Consider the following 26653-nt stretch of genomic DNA (forward strand, 5'->3'; position numbering starts at 1 on the left):
ACCATTAGTGCCTATTTCAGCAGTGTAGTAGTAAATTCAGAAGTGCAGGGTCCACACACCCTTTTTTTGCTCCTGGGTTTAGAATGAGATCCTTGCTAATGCCTTCCCCCATAACAAGACATCTCTAGGAGCCAATCAGCATGAAAGGGGGAGTGTTAGCTACTGAAAAGAGTCTTCCCAGTGGCTGACTCACCTCCTTTCACTCTGATCAGCTCCAATCAGCAGGAAAGGACCAAGGAAGCATGTTAGAAGACTCTTCTCAGTGACTAACACGCTCCCTTTCGTGCCGATTGGTTTGTAGGATGTTGGAGACATAGGGACCCTGCTCCCAAAAAAGCAGGGGGATGAAGACCCCAAGACTCTGGATGACTACACCCCTGGTCTATTTGCAAACAAGATTTCAAGAGCAATTCTAAATGAGATTGGGGAGGAGCAGACTCTTGCTAGCTTGTAGCAGCCAGGACAGAAAGGTTGGAGAGGGAGATTTCCCACCCATCCCCTTTTGCTGCATCAACTCCAAGCTCACATAGTTGACAGACCCAAGGTTTAGGCCCCTTGCAGGATTTGAGAGGCTTTGGATTCAGAGTCACTAAGTGCCCTGCCCTGTTTTGACCAGCAGTAGCTTTCTGCTTCCCTAGGTACAAGCTGGGGCTTCCACTGCAGTGAGGCTCCATCCAACTGGTATAATTCCTCTCGAATAGCAGAGGCCCCAAAACACCATCCTAACTACCTCCAGCCACCAACATTGGGGGGATAGGATTATACTCCTACTTAAGTTTTAGTTTAGTGTTAAATGGAAATAAAAAGAATACACATTTAGTAGCACAAACTTTTGTATGTAAACTCAGAACTGAGTTCAACAGAGTTGAATGTCAGGTAAGTGTCAATAAGTCAGATTTGTATTGTTTGTAGCCAATTGCCATTACAGGTGTATAGTATTGCAACCTTAGTTAAAACATTTACATTAGAAAAGCAAATGTATTTCAAGTTAATTTTATTATATACATTACAAAAACAAGTGAAAATTTAAGGACTCAGTACACACATCATAAGATACAAACGTACATTATACAGTAAGGAATTTCAGTCTTTAAATGGAGTTATCAGCTACAGAAATTAACAGTTCCAACAACATGTACAAATCCATTTCCAAATTAGTAAGAAAATATAGAGGTAGTTGTCATTTAAAGTACTTTTTATGAAATACTTCTAAAATATAGAAAAGTGAAACTACATTGTATTAAATTAAGATGGCATCAGGATATAAAGTTAAATTCATTTGCAATTTTGTCTCCCAAACAAATAAGTTATAGCTTTACCAACAATTTCAAAAATTCTTAATTAAATCTAGTCAATCTTAATAGAGTTACATGTAAAATCAAGTTATGAGGATAAATCAGCATGGAAAAGGAATGCAATCAGATTGTCATCACAAATTCCAGGGTTTTGTTGTACCATTAAAAAAAAACCAGGGAAGTCTATTAAGAAAACTTTCCTAGAATTTGGCATTCATATATCATGTTTAATAAGATAGGAACCTTGATCAGTAAACATTTTAATGGCTCTAGAGGTGATGACAGGTTAAAGGCAGATAACAGGCGAAAGAGTAACACTCAGTTTGTAGTATCTGCCTCCAAGAAAATTTTATCTCTTTCATATATAGACAGCAAGACCAGCCACTCTGGAGTTCCATCAAGATAAACAGAGGTAATTATGTTCTGAAGTTCCCTCCACATGCTCATGGAATTCAAAGTTCTCAAGATTGCATGTGCATAAATTGTTCACTGGAGCTGAATAAGTTATTTAAAATCTGAAAAGAAGAGACATGTTAGGCCAATTTTTGCCTGAACACAAATGTGAATCTGTGGGCAGGGACAGAAACATGCATTCAAGTCCTACCCCCAACATTCCAGTGTGTTGTGGCCTCACCTACCTAGTCTTTAACCTTCCATATGTTGAGCAGGGAAGTCTGCTGTGGCTTGTACTTACTCTTCCTTGAATGTGAGTAGAACACCTTGACCAATCAGGATTCTATTAGAATGCAAGGAAATCCAAGTCTAAGACCCTTGTGGACCTCCCCTGTTCAATACAAGGAAGGGGCTGAATGGGCAGGGTGACATGCACCAGGACACTGGGAGAATGGTTTTGTACGAGCTCCCCACCTGCAGGTTCAGCATCACCTGTTCAAGTAAATACTTGAACGCGCCTATAGATGTGTGCATTAATACAGTAAGCATCAACGTTTTGGGTTAAAACAGCCACCTTTTTAGGAACTAAGTAGTCATTAGTGTGTAGAAAAAATATTGAAATTAAATCAATTTGACAATATGTCTTTAAGCTTCTAACATACTTGAGAGTTTCAACAACATATGAATGAAGATTTTCACCTTGATGTCCCCTTGTCATAGGAGGTTACAACGACATGCACTTTCATAGGCCCCTAATGGAAGACTTAAAATGTAAGTAACATTGAGGAAAATACATTTAGTAATGTGTGACAGAAAAAAAGTGAAACAAGTTTTAATTATGGGTTTGGATAAATCTTATGTCTGCCATATGACCTCTCACCAACATATCACTGTGGATCACCAAAGTACAAAATGAAGCGGGGGTAGGGCCTGAAAGGACAAAAAATTCTTCTGACAAGTTATGTTTCCATTATTTTTTTTAAACTGGCATTATTATTCTCTACTTTAAGGTAGCACACTAAATAGAATTTTAGCATGCATTCATACCATAGGCTTACAGCTACATCCAGCACTTAAAAGTGCATGTATCACTGTTAAGTGTTTAAATATTCCTTGAGATCCAATTTACGTAAAAAATCAAACATGATTCTGAGCACTGCAGGCAAGAGTGTTAAGAGCAGTGTAGACAACGACAGAATTGTCTTCTTGGATAGAAATAATGGATTGAGTTACCTTTGTAAAATGTAGCCCTTCATGCACTTTTGCTTTAAGTATGAGTTATCCATACTATTCAGAAGTATACTAAGACATGTATTCAGTGGGGGAGTCAATATAGTATATGATTCAAACAGAATTAACCTACCTGCCAAAGATGGCGAAAGTTAGGGACAGAGGTAATTTCTCTTGAGAAAACAAATCTCTTCAAACATATATCAGCGTTACACAGTAATGAAAAAAGCAACCAGGTTTCACCACTTTTTCCATTCCCAAAAGCCTGTCTGCTCACTTTCAAAAATATTGACAGACACATATGTTTATGTCAGCTACGCAGCCTTCATACTATGAATAAATGCAGATGGGCAGGGAATGAAATTAAGGATTATATGGGTGGAACAGAATATAGGACTGTTTTAGAACTGTAAAGAGAAGGGGTAAGTATAGAAATTGAATTGGTTTCCCTTGTGCAACAATTATAAGTAAGCAGTCTTATCCTTTTTAGATCCATGTCGATTATGATGTAAGCGTCTCTTATTAGGATAAGCACGGACAATTTTAGCAGTGTATTTACATATTAAAATGTTTATTGTTGTGGATTTGAATGTTCTAAATGTAATCCGTTTATCCAATAACAAATCATACATAGGTAAGAGGTTACTTAAAGGATCGTCTTCCCTTATACAGACCCAGTAGATCTTCAGAGGAAGCCTTGTTGGTAGTGCTGCGACCTGCAGAATGCCATTTGGCGGCAACACAAAAACGAGCCTTGTTTGTAGCAGCACCTACGCTCTGGAATGTCCTCCCTTCTGTGATCCATGAGACACCAAATGTTGGATGCTTCTGATGTTTATGAAAAACCCATTTGTTTGCATGTGCTTTTCCCTGACTAGTAGCATTGATCCTACTGCCCTGTACTAGTGGTGATTTCTGAAATACTTTAAAATATTGAAATGGTTTTAATGTATTTTTTTATTTCTACATTTGTAAACCACTTTGAGATTTTTTTGTAATGGTAAGTGGTATAAAATATATATAAATAAATAAAGAGATGCACACAAAAAAAAGGATATCATTGCTTCCGTCTCCAAATGACAAAGCAACTTCTTCAGAGGAGGATAGTGGCATAGGGATGGCACACAACCCAGCATGATTAATTTATGTTTTGCTCTTGTAACAGCAACATTAAGACGTCTCCAGTCCTTCAGGAGTTCTCCAAGCTATCAGAAAGAAAACAAACACACAACTGACCCAATCAGAAAGTTGGACTTACTGTGAAGTGTCCTTCTGGTCAGTGGGGAGTGGAGCAGGCAGAAATGGGTTAAGTCCTCCTGGAGGCAGAGTCAACTACTTAAAACATAAAGTATTAAGTGGTAGCTAGCCAGAAGGGGAGACCTTCTCCCACTCTTCAGTTTGTGACAAACCTGACAGAACAAGCACTGAGTGGCCAGCCACCTATCCTGTGGTAACTTGAATAACCCAAACAGCGGATAGAACAAAAAAATACAGGAAGTTAGAAGACAGCTTAGTGGGAGATGGGGTAGGAAACCCTAGCTACACTATCCATGGTGCTGTGTGACCTTGGGTTGTCTGGACCACCAGGAGGGGTTGTCTGCTCCACTCTCCACTGATCAGGACACTTCACAGTAAGTCCAACTTTCTGTTCTTGGTCAGCAGAGGAGTGGAACATACAGAAATAGTATGTACCAAAGCTAAGACCTCCCTATGAACTCAGAAGGGAAAGGGACCTAGGCCACTACCCTCTGGAGGACCCTCCTGCCAAAGGCAGCATTGGCAGAGGTGAACTTGTCCACCTTACAGTGTCTGATGAAGGTGGAGGGGTACACCCATGTAACTGCCCTACAAATTTCCTCCAATGGGGCATCCTTGTGGAGTGCCGTAACAGTAGTTGTCCTCCTTACAGAGTGGGCAGTTATCCTTGGCGGGTAATCCCTACCCTTACCTAGGTAGGCCCTAACCATGCAGTCTCACACCTACCTTCTGATCGTGGACCTGAAAGCCCCCTGCCCCTGTGACCCCTGCTTCGAAGGGCACAAAAAAGGGACTTGGACTTCCTAAAGGGCGCAGTCAGATCCAGGTAGATCCAAAGGACCCTCCTGACATCCAATTTGTGCCACCTCTTTTCCTTGCGGTGAACTGGGTTGGGATAGAAGGTGGGAAGAGTGATGTCCTGATCTCTGTGGAACGGAGTGTTGACCTTAGGTAGGAAACTAGTGTCGGAGAGAAAGACCACCCTGCAAAGATCCTCCTGGATGGAGAAGGCTCCCAATTCTCCCACCCACCTGGCCGAAGTGACAGCCACAATGAAGACTATCTTGACAGCGAATACCTTGACGGGTATGGCACGAGCTGGTTCAAAAGGGGATTGTGAGAATACCCTAAGGACCAGGATGAAATCCCAGGAAGAAAAACTGTTGGAGGGAACAGGAGAGTTGCTCCCCTCAGAAAGCATTTAACCTGGGGATGAGTAGAGATGAGAGTGGTCCCCCACTGTAGGGAGTATGCTGCCTAGGGTCGCAGCCTGCCTCCTGAGCATGTTGGTGGTCAAACCCTGGTCAAGCCCATCTTGTAAGTAGTCCAGGATGATGCTTATGTGATATTCTTGGCCAGGCAGTCATTTATATCTGTGCCACCTGTAAAATGCCTTCCATGTGAAATCCTAGATTTTCTGGGTGGAAGGCCTACGAGATGTCAGAATGGTAGAGACAATTCTCTCAGACAGGCCCTCATCCTTCAACAACCGCCGCTCAATCTCCAGGCGTGAAGCTGGAGACAGTCTGGATCCAGATGAAGGATAAGCCCTTCTGAGAGTAGATCCAGTCTGGAGGCTATCGCCAGGGAGGGCTGGAGCTGAGGTCCACCAGGTCGGAAAGCCATGGTCTCCTGGGCCACCACTATAACCTGGGCCTGTAGAACCCAAATCTTGCATAGCAGCCAGGGAAGGAGAGGTGGGGGGAAGCACAGAGAAGTCCCTGTGGCTATGGGGCTGACAAGGCATCTATCTCTTGGGCTCATACATCCCAGCCTTGTGCCATGAAGCAATCCAGTTGCATTCTTCGATGAGGCAAAGAGGTCTATGCAAGGATGACCCCATATTTTGGTGATCAAGTGGAACACCTTCCAGTGTAGAGCCCACTCCCTCAGATCTAATTAATTCTGACTCAGCCAGTTGGCTTGAGCGTTCAGGATCCCCTGTATAGGGATGGCCGAGAGGTATACTAAGTGTTCATCCATCCACTGAAATAGCAGGTTGGTCTCTTCTTATAGAAGTCCCAATTTGGTACCCTCTCCCAACAGTTCAAATGTGAGACAGGAGAGGAAAGAATTCCTGGAGGGTCTGCCGAATTGCCCCGAGTTCCAACCAGTTGATGGAACAGTGACACTCCTGATGGGTCCAACTCCCTTGGGCAATGCTGGACAAGCATGTTGCCCCCCACCTGGCCAGGCTGGCATCAGTAGTCACTACTGTGACCATTGGGACCCTAAAAGAGAGGCCTCTCTGCAGGCGAGGTCAGTAGTTCCACCACTGAAGAGACTCCTTCACAGCCATGGAGATATTAATGAGCCAATTCTGGCACTGTGCAACTTGGTCCTGGTATGGAAGTAGCAGCCACTGAAGTGCTTGGGAGTGGAAATACGCTTATGGTACCAGGTCTATGACTGTTATTATGGACCCCTGAAGTTGTGCTAACACCATCAGGAAGATTGGACTGTTGGTTCATTGGTGTGAAGAGTTCCAGGCACATCTGCAGTTGTGACTGAAGCTCATCAGTTTGTTTGTTGGACAGAAAAACCTTGCTCTCGGTCATGTGAATCGTTACTCTCAGATGCTGCAGGTACTGGCTGGGGGTCAGTTGGCTCTTGTCCTTGTTGATGTTGAAGACATGGTTTTCTAAGTACTGAATGGTAGTCTTGAGATCCTGTTGTGCCCCTGCCGCCAAGGAGGCCCTCACCAGCAGGTTGTCCAAGTAGGGATACATATATACTCCCCAACTGCAAAGGTGTTCCACAATTGCCACCATGAGTTTGGTGAACACCCAGGGGGCTGATGAGACACCAAAGGGCTTGGCCCTGTACTGGTGTCAGCCATGAGCAAATCGCAAGAAGCACCTGTGCTGTAGCAGTATGAGAACATGGAAGTATGCCTCTGTGAGATCTATGGACTCCATGAAGTCCCCCGACTGGATGGCTTCTGCTATGGATTTGGGAGTCTCAATCTTGAACTTCTTTACCAGATGAACAGGTTGAAAATTTTTAAATCTAAGATAATGTGGTAGTTTCTGTTGCTTTTGGGGACTGTAAAAAACACAGAGAAGCACAGATGATCTGGTACGGGCTGTGTCTCTGCTTGTGTGGTGGAGCAGCTGCCCGCCATCTGTCTTGAGGTATGGTGGTAAATTCTAATGAATAGCCTGACTGGACAGTGTTCAGAATCCATCTATCTGAGGTAGAAGTTGCCCGGACATAGGCAAACAGTTGAGGCCTGCCCCTCCATCTGGCAACTCCTGGTGTCATGCTTGGGATTGTTTAATGTTGGTTTTGGCTCTTTGGCGAGGCTTGTTGAACCTGCCACCAAAGGAGAATGAGGGCCAGTTTGGTTGGCATCAAAGAGATCCTGTAGGTGGATGGATAGCCTTTGGGGTGAAAGGAGTGAGAAGACTTCTTGTGGGATTTGTTGTCATCCTTTTTATGTGCTGAAGGAAGAGCCTTCTTATCAAGTCTGGTTTTCATCAGGTAGCGCTCCAAAGACTTGCGACAAGAGTTGGCCACCTGTGTAAGGCAGGGCTGAAGCTCTTCATGGAATTGGCTGTCATCCTTCTTAGGTGCTGAAGAAAGAGCTTTCATATCATCTTTGGTTGCCACCAGGTAGTGCTCCAAGGACTTGTCAAAGAGTTGGCCACCTGTGTAAGGCAAGGCCAAGAGGCTGGCTTTGAAGTGGTGGTCCACTGCCCATTGCTGCAACTAGATGTTGCATCTTACCATGATGGAGTAGCCTAGCACTCAAGCCAAGTATTGCAGACTGTCCAGGGAGGAATCTGCCAATAATTCAGCTGTCTTTGCCAGCTTGTGAAGGCCCTTCATGATGTGTTTTGCATCTGGAAGGACCTGTGTCAGGAGTGCTCTGGTTCACTTGATTGCAGCCCAGGCCAGGAGGGAGGTGGCTGCCCAAGCTCACACTGGCAGCGTGTAGGCCTGATGGACTCACTTTCAGGCTGTTTCGCTGTGTCTGTCACTTTGATCCAACATCGTGTCCACCCCCTCTTTTGGCACAGTAGTTCTGGCCCAAAGGGCTGACATAGGTGCATCAATGGCTGGGACCAAAAAGATCTCCATAGTCATAGCCAGGAAACTGTATAGTTTTCTAGGAAGTGCGCAGGGAAACTTGGACTTGGCTGGGTAGTTCCACTCTCAATTAACAATGTCCTTGAAGAATTTTGGGAAGGGAATAATCACACGTTGATCCCTGGACTTAGGGAAGACATCTGAGGAACCCTGCTCCCCCTCCTCTGGTTTCCTCTCCTGAGCAACCTCCCTAGGGGGGTCCAGCCGAAGAAAGACCATGACTTCTGAGACGAGAACAGGGAAAGAGTCAAGTGAACAAAGCCTGATTCTCCCCCAGAAGTTGTCCTTCCTCTGTGCTGGAGTCTGGGGCAGAGGATGAGGGGTGGGGACCCTCCCCTAGGGAATCTGGGCTAAGTGAGAGTTGACTGGGTTGGGCTTTGGAGCTAGATCACCTCTTGTGCTTATCCTTACGCGGCTTGGCCTTCTTTTGGATAGAACCCCTCTATTTGCTCTTCTCCCTCCTTGTCCCTGGGCTGGAAGGCAAAGAAAATGCAGAAGAGGAGGAGAAGGAAGAGCAGGACAAAGAGAGAGAGGAGACAAATCCTAGCATACTTGAGCTTTTCCTTTTTCTGGGCACAAGCCCAGTGTTTAGCCAGGGAAGCGCCTGCTTGCCTCACCATGGCCTTGTTAAACCAAGCCAACATGGCTGCTAAGGAAGGATAGCCCTCTGGATGGCAGGATTTGGAATGCCTTTTGCCAAAACAGGTGGAACAGGACGTGTTCCAGACCTATCCCAGATGCCGCTGCATCCAGGCTCTCGCAGCGCCAAGAAAAATCCAGCAGCAGTCCCTCTCCTCTTCACTCTATAGTCTAGCTAGTAGCTGGTGGGTGGGAAAAATGAGAGGAGAGGCTGGAATCGCAGTTGCCAAGAAAAAAGCTCTCCAGAGCAGCCTTGTAAAAAATAAAAAACCACTGTCCCTGAGTTCCTTATGGGGATTCCATGAGGAAAGAGATGACTCTGTTGTTCACTGAAGGCAGCATGAAGAACTGAAGAGGCGGAGAAGGTTTCCTCCCCTTCCAACTAGCACCACTTAATACTTTCTGCTTTTAAGTAGTTGACTCTGCCTCTAGGATTAGAACCCATTCCTGTCTGCTCCACTCCTTTGCTGACCAAAAACTTAAGATTTTGCATCTGACTAAAATTGTCAGGTTTTATATTTCAAAATATAGCTAAGCACTGCTGGAGACCATCAGAAGAAAGTAGCAAGCTGTTTTCTTCATTGCACAATCCACCAACAAAAGGAAAAGTAATGGATTTATGATCTTAAGAATGTCCATCTAAACACTTTTCATGCATTGAGGAGGGTGCTGGGTCTTGCCTGGCAGCATGCGTCATACCAACTATCCATTCTGCCAGTGTGTAAAGCCCTATGTTCACAGACCACCTCCATGCAACAGGGGGATCCTGGGGCCATCAGAATCCCCCTCTTCATCTGGAGGCACTATATGTATATAGGGCTGCTTCACTCATTCTCCCCATCAACACAAGATAAATAAAAATATCATTTATTATTTATTGAATTTATATCTTACCCTTCCTCCTGGAGGAGGCTAGGGAGGCAAACAAACAAAAAAAATTAACAAGAAAAATATACTAAAAAGTTAAAAACATTCCAAACATTATCTGTAACAGTGTAAGCAAACTATAAAAGCCAGGAATATCCTGGGGTTTGCACATCCACAATGGGATCTGGACTCTGGAGTTCTTTTGAAAAGAAAAGGCTACATAGCACTTGCTCAAGGACCAAACTTCCAAAGTTCCTATGGGCCCATGAAACTGCAGATTCAGATCCTGCTTAAATATTTACCCTTCTCTTCATTTTAGCAAATATTTGCATGACCAGTTTTCCTTACCACTTAACTTTTGTGTCATCGAACCATGACTAAATAAGCAGCCATTTTAAGACTGACAACACTCCTGAACATTCAAGATTATGAAATGCTGAGCAATTCCAAAATAGTCTACTTACGTTTCCATCAGGATTGTTCCTTACAAAGGAAACTATGATGATACCTTTGTCTCTTCCTTGGTACTTGTCTACTGTATTTACTTCTACATTTTTAATACATGAACTTGTCATCAAGTCAGTGATTATCTTTAACTGATGTCTGTATGGTGATATGACCCCAATATTTGAGGCTCTGCAACCAGCCTAAAAAAAATTCCAGATATCCAGAAATTGAAGTGTGAAATCTAGAAAAGGAGTTAGTTTGGGACATGAGCTATTAAGAAACCTTTATGGAAATCAGAATGTAATGCATGCAAAATATCTAGGCATTAACCTTAAGTCAAACAACTGAGAAACAAATACGCAACATTAAACATGCACATACAAAAGTGAACTAAAACTGGTCCCTTCAAACAAAGCTCCACTCTCATGTCACTTTAAACAATAATTTAAACTAATACTGCTCCTCCCCCATTCCTGCCACTACTCAGCTGGGGAACAGGAGAGAAGAGAAACTAACCAGATGCTGATTTCACATTATGTGCAAACTAGCATTCATGGTTTATTTCACCCAAACAAACCAAAAGCAGTAAGCCAGAGTTTGTTCTTTGTTTACTGCTTATGGTTTGGGGAAAACAAACCACAAGCGCTGGTCCACAAGCACTGATTCACATCCATTGCAAAGCCAGCCTCTGGTTTGTTTCTACTACCACGTCTGGCTAAGTACAGGCAGGAGTAAGGAAGGACTGAAGCATCTGTGATTTGAGAAGCATGCACCAGCAAGCGCCTCATTCATTTTAAACCATAGTTTATTTTAAACTAAGATTTAAGGTGACATGCAAACCAGGCCAACAAATGCTTATAAAAACTTTTTAAAGGTAATTACTTATGTGTTCCAACAGCTACAGTATGTGCTGTATAGTGCAGAAAAGACATCACCCACAGACTTACAAACTGAAAGATATCATCATAAGGCAAGTGGGAAAGAAAGCAGTAAAGGAACAAAAGGCAAAGATTACAGTGCAATGACTCAGGAGAAGAGACATATTTTCAAGTACCATTTAAATAATAAACAACAGCAAGGAAGATGAGATATGGATGCTGGGAAGTGAGTTTCACATGAAATAAGCAGAAAGAGATAGGATGTGAGGAAGTAACCAGAGGAATAGCTAAGATGGTTAACAGGGATCCAAAGAATTAAAACATTTGAAGACAAAAAGTAGCTTCATTTATTTTTTGTGAAAGGAGTGCAATGAAGGTTAAGAGATAAGATAAAAATGACAGATACGTACAGTGTTTTATTATCTACTAAAGGAAAGTTGCCCATAACTTTAAATTAATATACCCTTTATCCTTCTACCACATAAACATTTTAGCTTTTCTATCAGAGAAATGTACTTTAGATTAAAAACATGGTCTAAGACATTTATTCTTATGGGGTGTAGAAACTGCATTCTGCTAAATGGTGGGGCATCTTCTTTATCCTTGTGATGGCTGGCAATAGAACACCTTTGTGAATTCTGAAGGGCCAGCATGCAGGACAAGGCACAAGACACTTTTGCAGCCTCTTGTTATAATGTTAAAAAAACATTTCACAGGTGTCAGAAGAGACCTTTCTATCTTAGTTTGAATATAAGCATCTCAAAAAGGATTTTTTTAAAAGAGTCTGGATATTGAAACTTCCTTTTTAAAAAGGGTTGCAGTCTTCATGGACTCATGAGTTAATATAGAAGGGACAGTACTTTTTTGTATAATTAGCAGTCAAGATTTTGTAAGAGAACAAGTTCACAAAATTCCACTTGTAAATCTTTGTTTTAAAAGCTTGGGGGGAATGGGAGGGGAGAAGAGGAAGGCAATATAGGAGAATGGACCATTGGTCTCACCTGAAGAGTGATTTTCATAGGAGGAATGCCATCATGCGGGTTATAGCTCGACCTATCGTCCGAAGGCAAGAATGTTTCTGAAGTCAAGACTAGGGGCGTCAGGCCCCTCCCACTCTCCAGTTCATTCGCAGCGAGTCCAGAGAGATATCTAAAAGTGCAGGAAAAAGGGCCAACTGGCCTACCAGCAAAGACATAATACAATAACAGTATTCAGAATAACATGACTCTAACATAGTGATATAACATTAATAGCAGTCTCAACTTCACTAGTGAATGTAATAAAATAGCGTAACAGGAAAATTTATAAAAACCCTAGAAAAGAAATCTAGGTATCCTCCAACTAGGCATCCAAATTTCCTCCAACTGGGAGGGTCGTGATGGCATTCCTCCTATGAAAATCACCCTTCAGGTGAGATCAATGGTACATTTTCCATAGGAGGAATGCCATCATGCGGGATGTACCAAAGCAACCCATAACAGGGAGGGACCACCCACATCCTAATCATCATTACGAACCTGTTGCAACACTCGCCTGCCAAAAGAGGCATCAGCAGAGGCATAACGGTCTATTTTATAATGCCTTATAAACAAGTGTGGGTAGACCAAACAGCAGCTCTGCAAATATCAGCAACAGGAGCGTTGGTAGCAAAAGCAGCCGTAGTGGCCGCTGACCTAGTGGAATAAGCTATTATACTAGCTGGAACCGGAAGCTTAAGAGACTCATAAGCTAAAGTAATACATGCACGCAACCAGCGGGATAAGGAGGAATTAGCTACTTTATGCCCCATAGACCTTGGATGAAAGGATACAAACAAAGACTCGGTTCATCGAATCTCCTGGGTCCTGGACAGGTAGGTCTTGAGAGCCCTCCGGACATCCAACGAATGCCAAGCCTTCTCGAGAGGATGGGTAGGATTCGGACAAAATGAAGGAAGAACAATGTCCTGGTTGCTGTGGAAAACTGAATTGACCTTGGGACGGAAGGATCAGTTTTCAGCACAACAGAGTCCTTGTGAAAGATGCAGAGATGGCGAGCAGAAGACAATGCGCCCAGTTCCAAAACTCATCTCGCAGAAGTGATCGCGATCAGGAACAGGACCTTGAATAACAACAGATGTAAAGGCACAGTCCTGAGGGGCTCAAACGGAGGGCGTTGTAAAGCCTGCAGCACCTTTGACAGACTCCATGAGGGAAAACGGTGGACTACAGCCGGTGAATGTAGGGTAGTGCGTCTGAGGAAGCGTTTGATGAATGGATGTGAGGCAATAGGGGCACCAGTGAAGGGCACTGAGAGAATGGACGACAGAGTGGACGCATGTCGACGCCATGTGTTGGATCTGAGTCCCATCATGAGGCCCCTATGAAGATATTGCAGCACCTGTGTATTGTAGCCTGTGAAGTCTCGAGGTGCTCAGTCTGACACCACCTGGAAAATGCCACCCAAGTATGTTGATAAATACGAGCAGTGGATGGTCTTCTTGAGGCCAAAATAATGTCAATTACAGCATCAGACAGGCCAGCCGATCTCAAATGTCCCCGTTCAAAAGCCACGCTGCTAGCTTGAGCCAATTGGGATCCTGATGCAATATTGGACCCTGGGATAAGAGGTCTGGCCTGACCGGGAGTGTCCATGGATCCATTACTGACATGGCAAGGAGATCCGAGAACCACGGTCGACGGGGCCAATATGGAGCTATCACAACCAGTTTGGCCCTCTTCCTCAAGGTTCTGGCTAACAGTGCTATTGGAGGGAAGGCGTACAATAGGCCATCCGGCCACGGTAGCGATAGGGCATCCACCGCTTCCGCTGTCGTGTCCAGGTATCGCGCGAAGTACCTGGGTAGCTGGCAATTGCGACTGGAGGCAAAGAGGTCAACTGAGAAGGCGCCAAAACGACGCTGGAGAAGATGAAAAACAGTCGGATGAAGCTTCCATTCTCCCGGAAAGATCTGTTGTCTGCTAAGCCAGTCTGCTGTCACATTCCAAATTCCTCTTAGATGTTCTGCTTGCAAGGATTGCAGATGTTGTTCTGCCCCGTCGAATATGAGGGAAGTCAGGTTCTGCAGGTCGGGACCTGGTGCCTCCCTGTCTGTTTAAATGAGATTTGGCACACGTGTTGTCCGTTCGAATGAGGACATGGCCCTGCAGGAGAAAGAAAGCATCGCCCCAAGGGAAGGAGAGGCTGTTGCTGCTGTGCTGCTGCTGCTGCTGCTGCGGGACCACCACCTCCACCACCCTTCCCAGAGGGATTTCTGCCTGGCAGGACCAGGCCCCAGGTACCCAGCCAGCCAGGACTGATTCTTACCACCTGTCCCTCTTTGGAGGGATACATAAGCCGGCTGGCTGAGGTGGCCTGGGAGACCCAGGCCCTGCAGGAGAAAGAAAGCATCGCCCCAAGGGAAGGAGAGGCTGCTGCTGCTGTGCTGCTGCTGCTGCGGGACCACCACCTCCACCACCCTTCCCAGAGGGACTTCTGCCTGGCAGGACCAGGCCCCAGGTACCCAGCCAGCCAGGACTGATTCTTACCACCTGTCCCTCTTTGGAGGGATACATAAGCCGGCTGGCTGAGGTGGCCTGGGAGACCCAGGCCCTGCAGGAGAAAGAAAGCATCGCCCCAAGGGAAGGAGAGGCTGCTGCTGCTGTGCTGCTCCTTTCTTTTTCTTTTTCTTTACTTTTTGTTGGTGTGTTGATGCAATTTGAAATGAATGGGTGCCTGATTATATGAATGTATGTTTGTTTATATGCTGTATATATGGCTGTATATATAGCTGTTTTTATACGTTTAATTGTTGTATATTTTAGTTGTATTATGTGCTTCAGAGAGAGTTTTATCCATCAGGCGGGGAGACTTGAGGGGGCCCCAATTGCCGTAGTGACGGGCAAAGGAAGGTATGGCGCTGTGAGAAGGACGTGCCAGGTAAGGGGAACGCGGTCCAGACATGTTGTGGCTGTGCCTTGTTCCGGTCCTTCCCACACCCGCAAGGTCGTTGGTAGTCCTATCAGCCAACTCTCAGATCTCCAGTTGCTGTTATTAAATGCCAGATCGGTATATAATAAAACCTCCCTCGTCCACGATTTGATTGTGGATGAGGCAGCCGATCTGGCATGTATAACCGAGACCTGGGTAGGTGAGCAGGGAGGAGTTGGTCTCTCTCAGCTCTGCCCACCGGGGTACCTGGTCCAGCATCATGGTAGATCTGAGGGTCGGGGAGGTGGGGTTGCTGTTGTCTATAAGAGTTCCATCTCACTCACCAAGCACCATGTTCATTCAGTTACTGGCCTGGAGTGTTTACACCTTGTGTTGGGCCAGAGGGACAGGCTGGGAATCCTTTTGGTGTACCGTCCACCTTGCTGCCCAATGGCTTCCCTAACTGAGCTGGCGGAAGTGGTCTCGGATATATTGTTGAGGTCCCCCAGACTAATAGTACTGGGGGATTTCAACATTCATGCCGAGACCACTTTGTCTGGCGCGGCTCAGGACTTCATGGCTTCCATGACAGCCATGGGGCTGTCTCAATATGTTAGTGGTCCAACACATGTATCGGGGCACACTCTAGACCTTGTTTTTGCTACTGAGCATGGGGAAAGTGATCTGGATGTGGGGAGTTTTACAACACTCCCTTTGTCATGGACAGACCACTGCTTGCTGAAGTTTAGACTTTCAGTAACCTCTTCCCTCTGCAAGGGTGGGGGACTTATTAAAATGGTCCGCCCCCGGAGACTAATGGATCCTGAAGGTTTTCAAAGGGCTCTGGGGGATTTTCCGGCTGATAGGACTGGCGCTCCTGCTGAAGCCCTGGTCGCTCTGTGGAATACGGAGATGACCCGGGCTGTAAACACGATCGCTCCTGCACGCCCTCTCCTGTGTAGAGCTCATACAGCTCCATGGTATACTCCGGAGCTGAGAGCGATGAAGCAAGATAGGAGGAGGCTTGAGCGGAAATGGAGACGAACTCCCGACGGATACAATTATGCGCTGGTTAGTGCTTCGACTAAGCTCTATGTAGGAGCAGTGAAGGCAGCTAAAAAACATCATTTTGCTGCCACTATTAAATCATCTCTTTGCCGCCCAGCGGAGCTCTTTCGAGTTGTCCGGGGCCTTCTCCATTCAAATCCTCCGGACAGGGTGGAATCATCGGAGGCCCGCTGTAATCAGTTTGCCGATCACTTCCAGAATAAGATCTCATGTATCCGCCGGGACCTAGACTCTCAAGTTATAGCAGTAGATCCTAGTGAGGTGTCCGGAGCACAGTCTTGTCCTGTTTTGTTGGATGAGCTTCAGTTGGTTCAACTCGAGGACGTGGACAAGGTGCTTGGACAGGTACGTGCAACCACTTCGGTACTGGATCCTTGCCCCTCCTGGCTGATAAAAACTAGCAGGAATGGAACAGGTAGCTGGGCCAAGGAAGTGATAAATGCCTCTTTACGAGAGGGAGTGGTCCCGGGCTGTCTGAAAGAGGCAGTGGTGAGACCACTCCTGAAAAAGCCTTCCTTGGACCCAGACAATTTTAACAGCTACAGGCCAGTGGCGAATGTTCCATTCCTGGGCAAGGTCTTGGAACGGGTGGTTGCTGGCCAGCTCCAGGCGCTATTGGATGAAACTGATTATCTAGATCCATTTCAATCGGGTTTTAGGCCCGGTTTTGGCACTGAGACAGCCTTGGTCGCCCTGTACGATGACCTATGTCGGAAAAGAGACAGAGGGAGTGTAACTCTGTTGATTCTCCTTGATCTCTCAGCGGCTTTTGATACCATTGACCATGGTATCCTTCTGGAGAGGCTCGCGGAGTTGGGAGTTGGAGGTACTGCTTGGCAGTGGTTCCGCTCCTACTTGGCGGGTCATCTCCAGAAGGTAGTGCTTGGGGAACATTGCTCGACACCGCGGGCTCTCCAATATGGGGTCCCGCAGGGGTCAGTTTTGTCCCCCCTGCTTTTTAATATCTACATGAAGCCGTTGGGAGAGGTCATCAGGAGTTTTGGAGTGCGTTGTCATCAGTATGCTGATGACACGCAGCTCTACTTCTCCTTTTCATCTTCTTCAGGTGAGGCTGTCGATTTGCTGAACCGTTGCCTGGCCTCGACAATGGACTGGATGAGAGTTAACAAACTGAAGCTCAATCCAGACAAGACTGAGATGCTGTTGGTGGACGGGTTCTCTGATCGGATGGTGGATATATACCCTGTCCTGGACGGGGTTACACTCCCCCTAAAGGACCGGGTTCGTAGTCTGGGAGTCTTTTTAGACTCTTCCCTCTCACTTGAGGCTCAAGTAGCCTCGGTGGTTAGGAATGCGTTTTACCAACTTCGGTTGGTAGCCCAGCTACGTCCCTATCTGAGGAAAGAGGACCTTACATCAGTGGTACATGCTCTGGTAACCTCACGTTTGGATTACTGTAATGCGCTTTACGTAGGGCTACCTTTGAAGACAGTTCGGAAGCTACAACTAGTGCAAAATGCGGCGGCCAGATTGCTGACAAGGACCAAGCGGTCCGAGCATATAACACCTGTTCTGGCCAGCTTGCACTGGTTGCCAATATGTTTCCGGGCTAGATTCAAAGTGTTGGTATTAACCTATAAAGCCTTATACGGTGCGGGACCACGATACCTTGCGGAACGCCTCTTCCGATATGAACCGGCCCGTGCACTACGTTCTGCTACGAAGGCCCTCCTCCGGGTTCCAACTCACAGGGAGGCCCGGAGGGTGATGACAAGAACTAGGGCCTTCTCAGTGGTGGCCCCCGAACTATGGAACAGTCTCCCTGAGGAAGTACACCTGGCGCCGACTCTGCTTTCCTTCCGGCGCCAGGTCAAAACCTTCCTATTCTCTGAAGCATTTTAAGTTACATTGATCTAATTTTAATAATGTTTATTGTATTGTTGATTGTATTTTAATATTATTTTGTTATTCATTGTATTTTTATACTATTTTATGTTCACCGCCCAGAGAGCTATCGCTAGTCGGGCGGTATATAAATTTAATAAATAATAATAATAATAATAATAAATAATAAGTGGAAGAGAGACTGAAAATGAAGTAGAGCTAAGTGGACAGCCTTTAGTTCCAGCCAATTGATGCTTTGAGTTTGCTCTGCTGTGTTTCAAACTCCCTGAACTAACTGGGAGTTGCAGTGGGGTCCCCAGCCAAGGAGACTGGCATCTGTGGTAATGACAGTCCTGTGGGGTTCTCTGAATGGAGTGCCATGGGTGAGATGTTGTACCCTTGTCCACCAGCAGAATGACAAGCGCCGTGTGGGACTCAAGGGGATTGCTCGATGATTTGAGCTGGCAATGTCGTGTAGGAACGGTAGCAAGGCCCACTGTAGCTGGCGAGTATGAGCTCGAGAGCATGGCACAATATGGATGGTGGACACCAACATTTCGAGAGCCCTTGCGAGAAGCATGATGTCTGCAGATGTTTGGTGCATCAGAGATCTTGTGATGTCTGTGATAGCCATTATGCGATCTGGTGACAGGAGCACAGTCGCTTGGAGGGTGTCCAACATTGCACCTAGATGCTGTAGACGTTGGGTTGGTTGTAGATGGCTTTTGTCGAAGTTAACTAGCCAACCGTGGGCCTCTACCCTGGAAATGTCTATTCCAGCCTCCTCTGGAGAAGCAGAAATCATATGTTGGGAACTCGCGGCCTCGTCCCCCGGGCCGCGTTCCTCGAAGGGGCTGAGATGTGCGGTACGAAGCGAAACGTCTAAAAGGTCTGCGCTCGATGTTTCTGACGGTGGCCAAGACAGGCTTTCGAGTGTCCTTAGGATCAACAAGCACTGCCTTTAGTGCCTCCTCGCCGAAAAGTAATGACCCGGCATAAGGTGCCCGTGATAGATTAACTCTGGCAGTAGAGTCGGCCTGCCAGTGACGAAGCCAGGGGGTCCATCGGGCAACAACTTGAGCCGCCATGGCACGTGCTCCTAGCTGATTTGCGTCCAAGGTGGCGGCCACGAAAGCAGCTGTTTTCCACAATTTTATAAGCGATCTGCACAGAAAAACAGGATCTGGATTGGGATCCTCGATGAGGTCATCCAACCACATCATCGCTGCCCTGGCGAAAATAGAGGCTGATGTAGATGCACGCATAGGAAAGGCGGTGGCCTATGAGTCTTGCGTAAGGCAAAGTCCAGTCTCCGCTCAGTGGCATCCTTTAAATGAGATTCTCCTTCCCTTGGCAAGAGGGATCTGGAAACTAAGCTGGAAATTGGCTCGTCTATGCCAGGGACGGCCCGTTTGGTAGTAAAGTCCGGGGCCAAAGGATAAAGTCTGTCCGCAATGTTATTAAATCGACGTGCTTGTAGAGGGTGAGACCATTCGTCCTTGGCCAGTTTAGCGATGGGATCTGGCACGGAAATGTAGTTTTCTGCTGGAGTGGGGGATTTCAAGACCCTGGACCCCTTTAAAGTGGGAATGGCAGCTGCAGTTGGAGTGGATCGAAGGCCGAGGGTGTTCAGCACTCTGCGCGCAAGAGGTTGGTAATCTGAGGCATCGAAGAGGCGATAGGATGTATCCTGCTCATGTTCCGAATGGTCACTCCAGTCGTCTCCTTCGTCTTGCAGCGCAAATGCGGACTCCTCCGCACAAGAGACGTCATCAACAAACCTGCCCCTGGCAATGTCAAACGGATTTGGAAAACATGAAGGATTCGTCTCACTGTGTACAAATTGGTCCCCACTGTGTTGAGGGATAGCGGGAACTTGTGATGGCGACTGTCTCTGAGCGAGAAACGACAGCATGCCCTAGAAGGTGTGAAATGAACTCATGAGACAGCTGCAGTCCCGGAGATGTAGACAGTTGCTCTTGGATAGGCGGAAGTGCGGACGGCCCTACAGGTAGTGAAGAAGAGTAAGCCCCGGGTTGGGTGACTGTTGGCTGTTCAGGAAAACCCGGAAAGTCCTCCTCATCAAAGGAAGCGGCAGGAGAATGAAAGAGGGTAGTTAGCTGTGCACGGGTTGACCCCTCTGGAACTGGAACAGAGACATAGCGAGGCCGCTTGGTTGTGCTGTGGCTGGAAAGATGTTTAGTTTTGGCAACCGCTTTAGCATGCTTATGTTTGACCGCCTTAGGTGGTTTAGGCTTGGTCGTCTGGTTTGTCTCTGGCTGTTGTTTCGGCATGGTTTCCTGGGTTGTCTCTGGCTGTTCTGCCATCATATATATATTAAAGGTAGCAGTACACTGCCACGATGGGGCAGAATGCACTGTTCTGCCATCTTATATTTTCTATGGGTATCAGTACACTGCCACGATGGGGCAGAATGTACACACCCGAACAGGCTCAGTACACGGCACACGACTGGGGCAGAATGCACTGGCTGATGGCTAAGTACACTGCCACGATGGGGCAGAATGTACACTATGAACAGTCTTAGTACACGACCAGAATGCACGTCCAGATATCTTGGCACAGTATCCGCAGGTGTGGTACAGTATGGAGCAGAATGTAATATTTGCACAGCTTTGCACAGTATCAACAGCTCTGGTACACGGCCACGGATGGGGCAGAATGTACAGTTCAAACAGCTTTGCGTGGTATCAATAGCCTTGGTACACGGCCACGGGTGGGGCAGAACGTACAGTTCAAACAGCTTTGTATAGTATCAACAGCCTTGGTACACGGCCACGGATGGGGCAGAATGTACAGTTCAAACAGCCTGGTATAGTATCAACCGCCTTGGTACACGGCCACGGATGGGGCAGAATGTACAGTTCAAACAGCCTTGTAAAGTATCAACAGCCTTGGTACACGGCCACGGATGGGGCAGAGTGTACAGATCAAACAGCTTTGTATGGTATCAACAGCCTTTGTACACGGTCACGAATGGGGCAGAATGTACAGTTCAAACAACCTGGTGCACAGCAAGTGCAGTCGTAATAGTCTTGATGCAACGGTCACAGTGAGATTGTACTGGTTCAGATAGTTGCAGTAATCAAACAGTTGCCAGAGCCAGCAGCAGTAGCAGATTTAATAAAGGAATCTTGTATAGTAGCAAGAGCCTCTGCACACTAAGATCGATCAGCCTGGTGCACAGTCAGTGTAGTATTAATAGTCTTAATGAAACAGTCACAGGTGCACAGTCAGTGGAGAGAAGAGATTATACTGGTTCAGATAGTAGCAGTAATCGAATAGTTGCCAGGGCCAGCAGCAGTAGCAGATTTAATGGAGGAACCTGTGAAGACTATAGGATCCTATCTGGAACACACACACAAAGGGCAGGTCACACAGTGGGAGCTGACAGAAGGCCTGGGCTCTGCTATCCATAGCCCGTGGAATAGAGACCCCCCTTTGCAATACTAATGGGCTAGCAGAAGGAGCGGGAAAAATTGACCAATCAGAGAAGGCTTGTGGAGATGAAGAAGCAATGGCGGTCCCCTGGGAGCACCAGCAAACGAAAAAACGGCCTCCAATTTATAAAGGAGACGCTCTGGAGCCGCGGGGCTGAAAGGCTCGATCGCGGCTGTAAAAGCCAGGGAAAAGAGTCTGCCAGAGAGGCAAGACGGCCAGCAGAATCCCCTAGTGATTGTAGGCTTAGGGAGACTGAGTAAGCCGCAGCCGCAGCCTGCGGGCGACTGGCGTGGCGAGATTTAAAGCTGCTGCAGAGCGAGCCGGGGGAGGCGGGGCAGTGATAGTATGAGGAGCCGCAGCTGCAGGCTCTAGGCATAAACCGCCACGACGGAAAAAGCCGTGGTTGTACCGGGAAGGCGGCGACCCAGACGGCCAGGAACAAAAGATAAAAGGAAGCCTCAAGGGCAGGCTCCTGTGGGGGACGTGACTTCGAACAGGCATGAAAACAAGCGGTGTGGAGAGGCCGGGAGCTGCAGCTGCAGCTGCAGCTGCAGCTGCAGCCGCAAGCTCCCGCCTGAGAGAAGAGAAAACCGCGGCCGCGATTTCTCTGAGAGCCGTTAGGCTAAAACCTGGGAAAAAGGCAGAAAAACGGCCCAGGCAAGGGAGAACCCCCCCCCAAGGATTCCCCAGGAAAACGAAACAAATGACGTGAAAAACAAGACAGAGGGAAGGGAAGTGTGAAACACACAGACAACAAAACTTCCACACCCGGTCAGACAAATACACAAATGACTTAGCTAGAAGCTACGCTATCAATATCAAACTTGTTCGGTACGAAGGCAAGAATGAACTGGAGAGTGGGAGGGGCCTGACGCCCCTAGTCTTGACTTCAGAAACATTCTTGCCTTCGGACGATAGGTCGAGCTATAACCCGCATGATGGCATTCCTCCTATGGAAAATTACCATTTTAACTCTCAAAATAATGTGTTCCAAGTGGCTACTCAGAAGCAGTTTGCTCAGACAAACACACCTCTTCATTTGACAAGTGTCTGAATATACAGACATAATCAGGGGTTTAATGGCCAAGAGTAGGTAAGTTTCCAGAGCTGACTTCACCATTTTAAAAAAAATCCTCAAGACAATAGATGTATGATAGATACCTTGATAAACATAGATGTCAGGAAGAGTACTAATCTGGCTTCTGTCATGTTGCTTACACCACCTTTTTCTGTATGTTCTGGTGCTGGAACCTGAGCCAAGGACAAATCCTAAGCATTTAAATCCATAACAATGCAAGTTCCATTTTATTTGCTAGTTTAGAAAAAGATGTACTGGATTTGCTTATGTTAAAAAAAACCACCACATGCAGATTATTTGTTTATGCCAAAGCCTACACAAATAACAGGAAGGAGTCATGTTGGAAGTTAGTTTGCTAATTATCAAACTCATTCAACACTTTGCACAAAGAAAGTCTCGAAGCAACTTACAAAAAGAATAAAATACAGTGTATAATAAGAATATTCATTAAAGCAATACATATATTACAAGTGTCCATCCACAAACTTAAAAATAATAACAACCACTCCCACCCAACACAAGAACACATACACACAAAAAAACCATTAAAAGCTGAACCATTAATGTTGCCAAACAGAGGGAGAATAAACGCATCTTTGCCTGGCACCAGAAAGGTGACAATGTCTGCACCAGGCGAACGTCCCTGGGGAGAGCAATCCATAAGCAGGGGGCTACCACAGAGACAAGACATTTTAAAAACATTTCACCTTCAATTTTCTAATGATTAGAACAAACATACAAACAACAGTTTCAAGCGAAAGCAAGTACATTCTACCTTCTCTGTGTTAAGGAAACAAACAGGGTTGTTTGGATCAAGTGTTTCCTTTATCCATGTTTCCGAATACTGCCGCTCCAGTTTCAATTCTTTTAAATTTGGCAGATCAACTACAGCTTGGGACACTCTCTCAGAGCCGCATTCCAGCTTGCCATCATATACCAGCTTGTTACTCAGTGACATAATTTTACTAAATTTTTAAAAGAAAGCAGTGTCAAATCTGAATGCTTATGATATGTGGTGACTGAAAAACAGAGTTAGTTTTACTTACCTATTCATTCGGTACTGTACAGTCAGCTGCACAACAGCATTCTTGTTTTGTTCCAATCTCTTAAATAAACTTTCACCCATGCCAAGATCTCTGTTACAAAAAAAATCAGTCAGTGGCTTGCACAAAGCTTTGCTGATATCCCATATGACTTACTCTGTCAGCAGCATGCCATCTTCTTACCTTGCTTCTGCATTTTGAACAAGGGGAGGTAACTGCTGATGGTCCCCCACTAGCACAAATCTAAGTGAATAGAAAAGTGGACCTAGGCAGACTGGCTGGCTAATTTGAGAAGCCTCATCCACTATGCAGAAGTCAAATCGTTTACGAGTGAAAATTGGATGGTTTATTCCCATGCATGTTGTTGCAACTACTGGCTACAGAGAGAGAGAGAGAGAGAGAGAGAGAGAGAGAAGTATGATTTCAATATGACATAATAAACTTTTCTTTTCTAAATGTAACTTCTGTATGAAACAAAAATGGACAAATGTTTTCATTTTAGAACAATTATGTCTCAACCCTGCAACTGTCAACTCTATATACTATGAGATGCAGTTCTTACTTTTAAGGTGCCTTGTCATGAGAATTAGGGGTGGATCAGGCTATAAACCTTTAAAAAGTAAATAGGGGGTGGGGGAGTTGATCATAAGCAACTCAGAAAGGTACAGACTGCCTGAGCACCCATGCATTATTATTATGTCCTTATAATTTAAATAGTTAAGTCAAAATAGGGTTTTGTAAATGAGGGGACATTGTGCCTGTAAATTACTTATGCTGAAATCTGATGGCTGATATTTGCTTTTCATACTGAAGAAAGGCTGTCTCAGGGATGGCCAACTTCTGTCTTTGCTGGGTCACTCTATTCGCCACAGAGCAGTCATAGACCAAACATGAATCATAAGCAAGATTGTTCAGGGGTGGCCACTCCGTGGCTCTCCAGATGCTGCTGGACTCCAGCTCCCATCATCCCTGACTATGAGCTGTGTTGGCTGAGACTGATGGGAGCTGTAGTTCAGCAGCATCTGGAGAGTAAAACTAGGTCCATCTAATGGTAAGGACATCCCAGTTACAAAGCCTATGCATACCATTATGTAAAATGATGAATATTTACATATTAAACACAAAATTCAAGAGAATATGCAACATATCAATTTCTTACAACCTGAACACATTTTCCTTTTCCCATGTGCGTAAAATTTATGACAAACATTTCACCATACCTGATTAAAATTTGGGAAGCCTCATAACCAAAACGTAAGCATTGTGAAAATAAAATGCTATACGAATTACTGACAGGCAGACATCTCCTGCTAGAGATTTATTTTATAGGCAGCCCTTTTTGAAACACATTTTGAGAGATTCTAAAGCCCTGACAGTCATTTTCCTTACTTGACTATTATACAGCTCCTCCAAGTCAGCTACAGTTTTAATACATTCGGATCTGCAGATTTCTTCTTCTGTAAACTTCTGTATGGCTGGATGAACTTTCTGAGGTCTACCCAATCGCAAAAAACCTACTTTGAACTTTGCTAGCTTCAGAAGGATGTTGTCAACTGCAGTGTGAGTAAAGCTAGTTAAGAGAACACTGAAGCCACAAGCATAAAGAATTCGGACCTAAATGTGGGAATGGAGACAAGGAAAGGTGGGTTGCATTAATCTGCATTTTCTTAATGCCTCTTTCTCAGCCCACCACCCGTTCCAAAACACAGTTGTCAAGTCATGTAGGGGGAAATTCCATGTATAGCTCTTATAAGGGGGAGGGGCTCTGATGACTCCCCCCCCCCACATATAAGAAACACAGGGGAGTTGTAGGGCGATGGAAGCTGGTCAGAGGTGGGGGTTGCGAGGCTATGGATATCTGATCAAAGGGAAGGGCACACTCACTACTGCCCATGCATTTGGCACTCATGGGAAGGAATTATATGTGTTCCAATTTTCATGGATAGAGATATTTCACATGAAGGGGGATCCTGGCCCAATCCAAATTCCCCCAACTTTGCATGGTGGTCTACACCAGAACACTTACATGTGCAGAGCCCCTTCCCATGCTGACCACAGACGGTGGGAGGCATGGCTGCTGAGCACACCAACAGTAGGAAGCAGGGCTAGCCTATGCAGCCCCCCATACACATTCCTTGAACATATGGAGGGGATCATATACTAGTAGTTAAATACGTTTATGTGCACCAGTGGAAATCACAAGTGTAGATTTGTAGTTTTCAAACATTCTATCTTCAGGGAACTCATTTTCCTAATAGATGTTATAAATAATACCCTCATTAAGCATATACTGTTTTTTAAAGAAACGTCTTACACTTCACATTGTAGAAGTTTCAATAATTACAGTCCTAAAGTCTGCATGCACAACATTCATTAACGTGTTCACAGCTTTTCAGGCCTTTGTGGTGATTTCAATGAGGATTACTCAACACACTTTTAAAATAACTCATCTTCCTGTTTTCCTCATTATCAAAACGTATTTATTAGCATGCAGGTCTACACTGAGTTGCTATAGGAAGACTATGAAGAAAGCATTGAACAAAATGGGCAGCCCTCATTCTTATTTCCTGCAGCTCTTGGCCCAGTTTCAAGTGTCAGACCTTTGGCAAGAGTGAAACTGGGATGTCAGATGAAGAGAGGCCCTATCCACTGCCAGCATGCATCTTCTAACAGATTACCCCCAAGGGAATATAGCAATGAACAAAAAAGAAAGGTTCCTCATCCTTGAGCGTATACGCAGGCTTGAGACCTCTGAACTACTGCTATTTAAGCTATAGTACCCTTTTCCATTTGCCCTTATACATCTCACTTTTTAAACATCTGATCAATTTTTTAGGGGGAAGGGTTGTTTGAACCTACAGCGCTACATTGTCCAGTAAAACTCTTCATATTACATAATACACATGGTGGCTCTAACCCATCCTGGTGTTCTAAGAAAATAGGTGATATCCAATATTAATCAATGGGCTTTAGTTAATTTCAGTGGATCTACTCTGAGTATGAATTAGATATCACTCAATGTCTACTTCTAAGACTTCATTTCCTCTCTCTGTGTGTATATCCAAGTAACAGGCTTTTAATCAAATTTAGTTTAGCATTTTTGTATCTGTGAAACAAAACACCCAACTTGACATGTCTTTCCTCCCTCTA

General features: G+C 45.5%; 1 protein-coding gene across 1 annotated transcript in view; it reads right to left on the minus strand.

Annotated features, from left to right (window-relative positions):
• Nucleotides 1-977: 977 nt before the first annotated feature.
• DNA2 (DNA replication helicase/nuclease 2) overlaps nt 978-26653 on the minus strand; it is a 46790-nt gene continuing 21114 nt past the window's right edge. Inside the window, exons 14-22 of the mRNA XM_061635181.1 lie at nt 24893-25117; nt 23687-23880; nt 23507-23596; nt 23236-23425; nt 22544-22633; nt 10238-10420; nt 3975-4123; nt 2388-2457; nt 978-1810 (exon numbers count right to left, since the gene is read on the minus strand). Of these exons, the coding sequence (XP_061491165.1) occupies nt 2403-2457; nt 3975-4123; nt 10238-10420; nt 22544-22633; nt 23236-23425; nt 23507-23596; nt 23687-23880; nt 24893-25117 (1176 nt within the window). The 3' untranslated portion in view covers nt 978-1810; nt 2388-2402. The remainder of the gene's footprint in view (nt 1811-2387; nt 2458-3974; nt 4124-10237; nt 10421-22543; nt 22634-23235; nt 23426-23506; nt 23597-23686; nt 23881-24892; nt 25118-26653) is intronic.

This window comes from Rhineura floridana, chromosome 7 (assembly GCF_030035675.1).
Source record: "Rhineura floridana isolate rRhiFlo1 chromosome 7, rRhiFlo1.hap2, whole genome shotgun sequence".
NCBI lineage: Eukaryota > Metazoa > Chordata > Lepidosauria > Squamata > Rhineuridae > Rhineura > Rhineura floridana.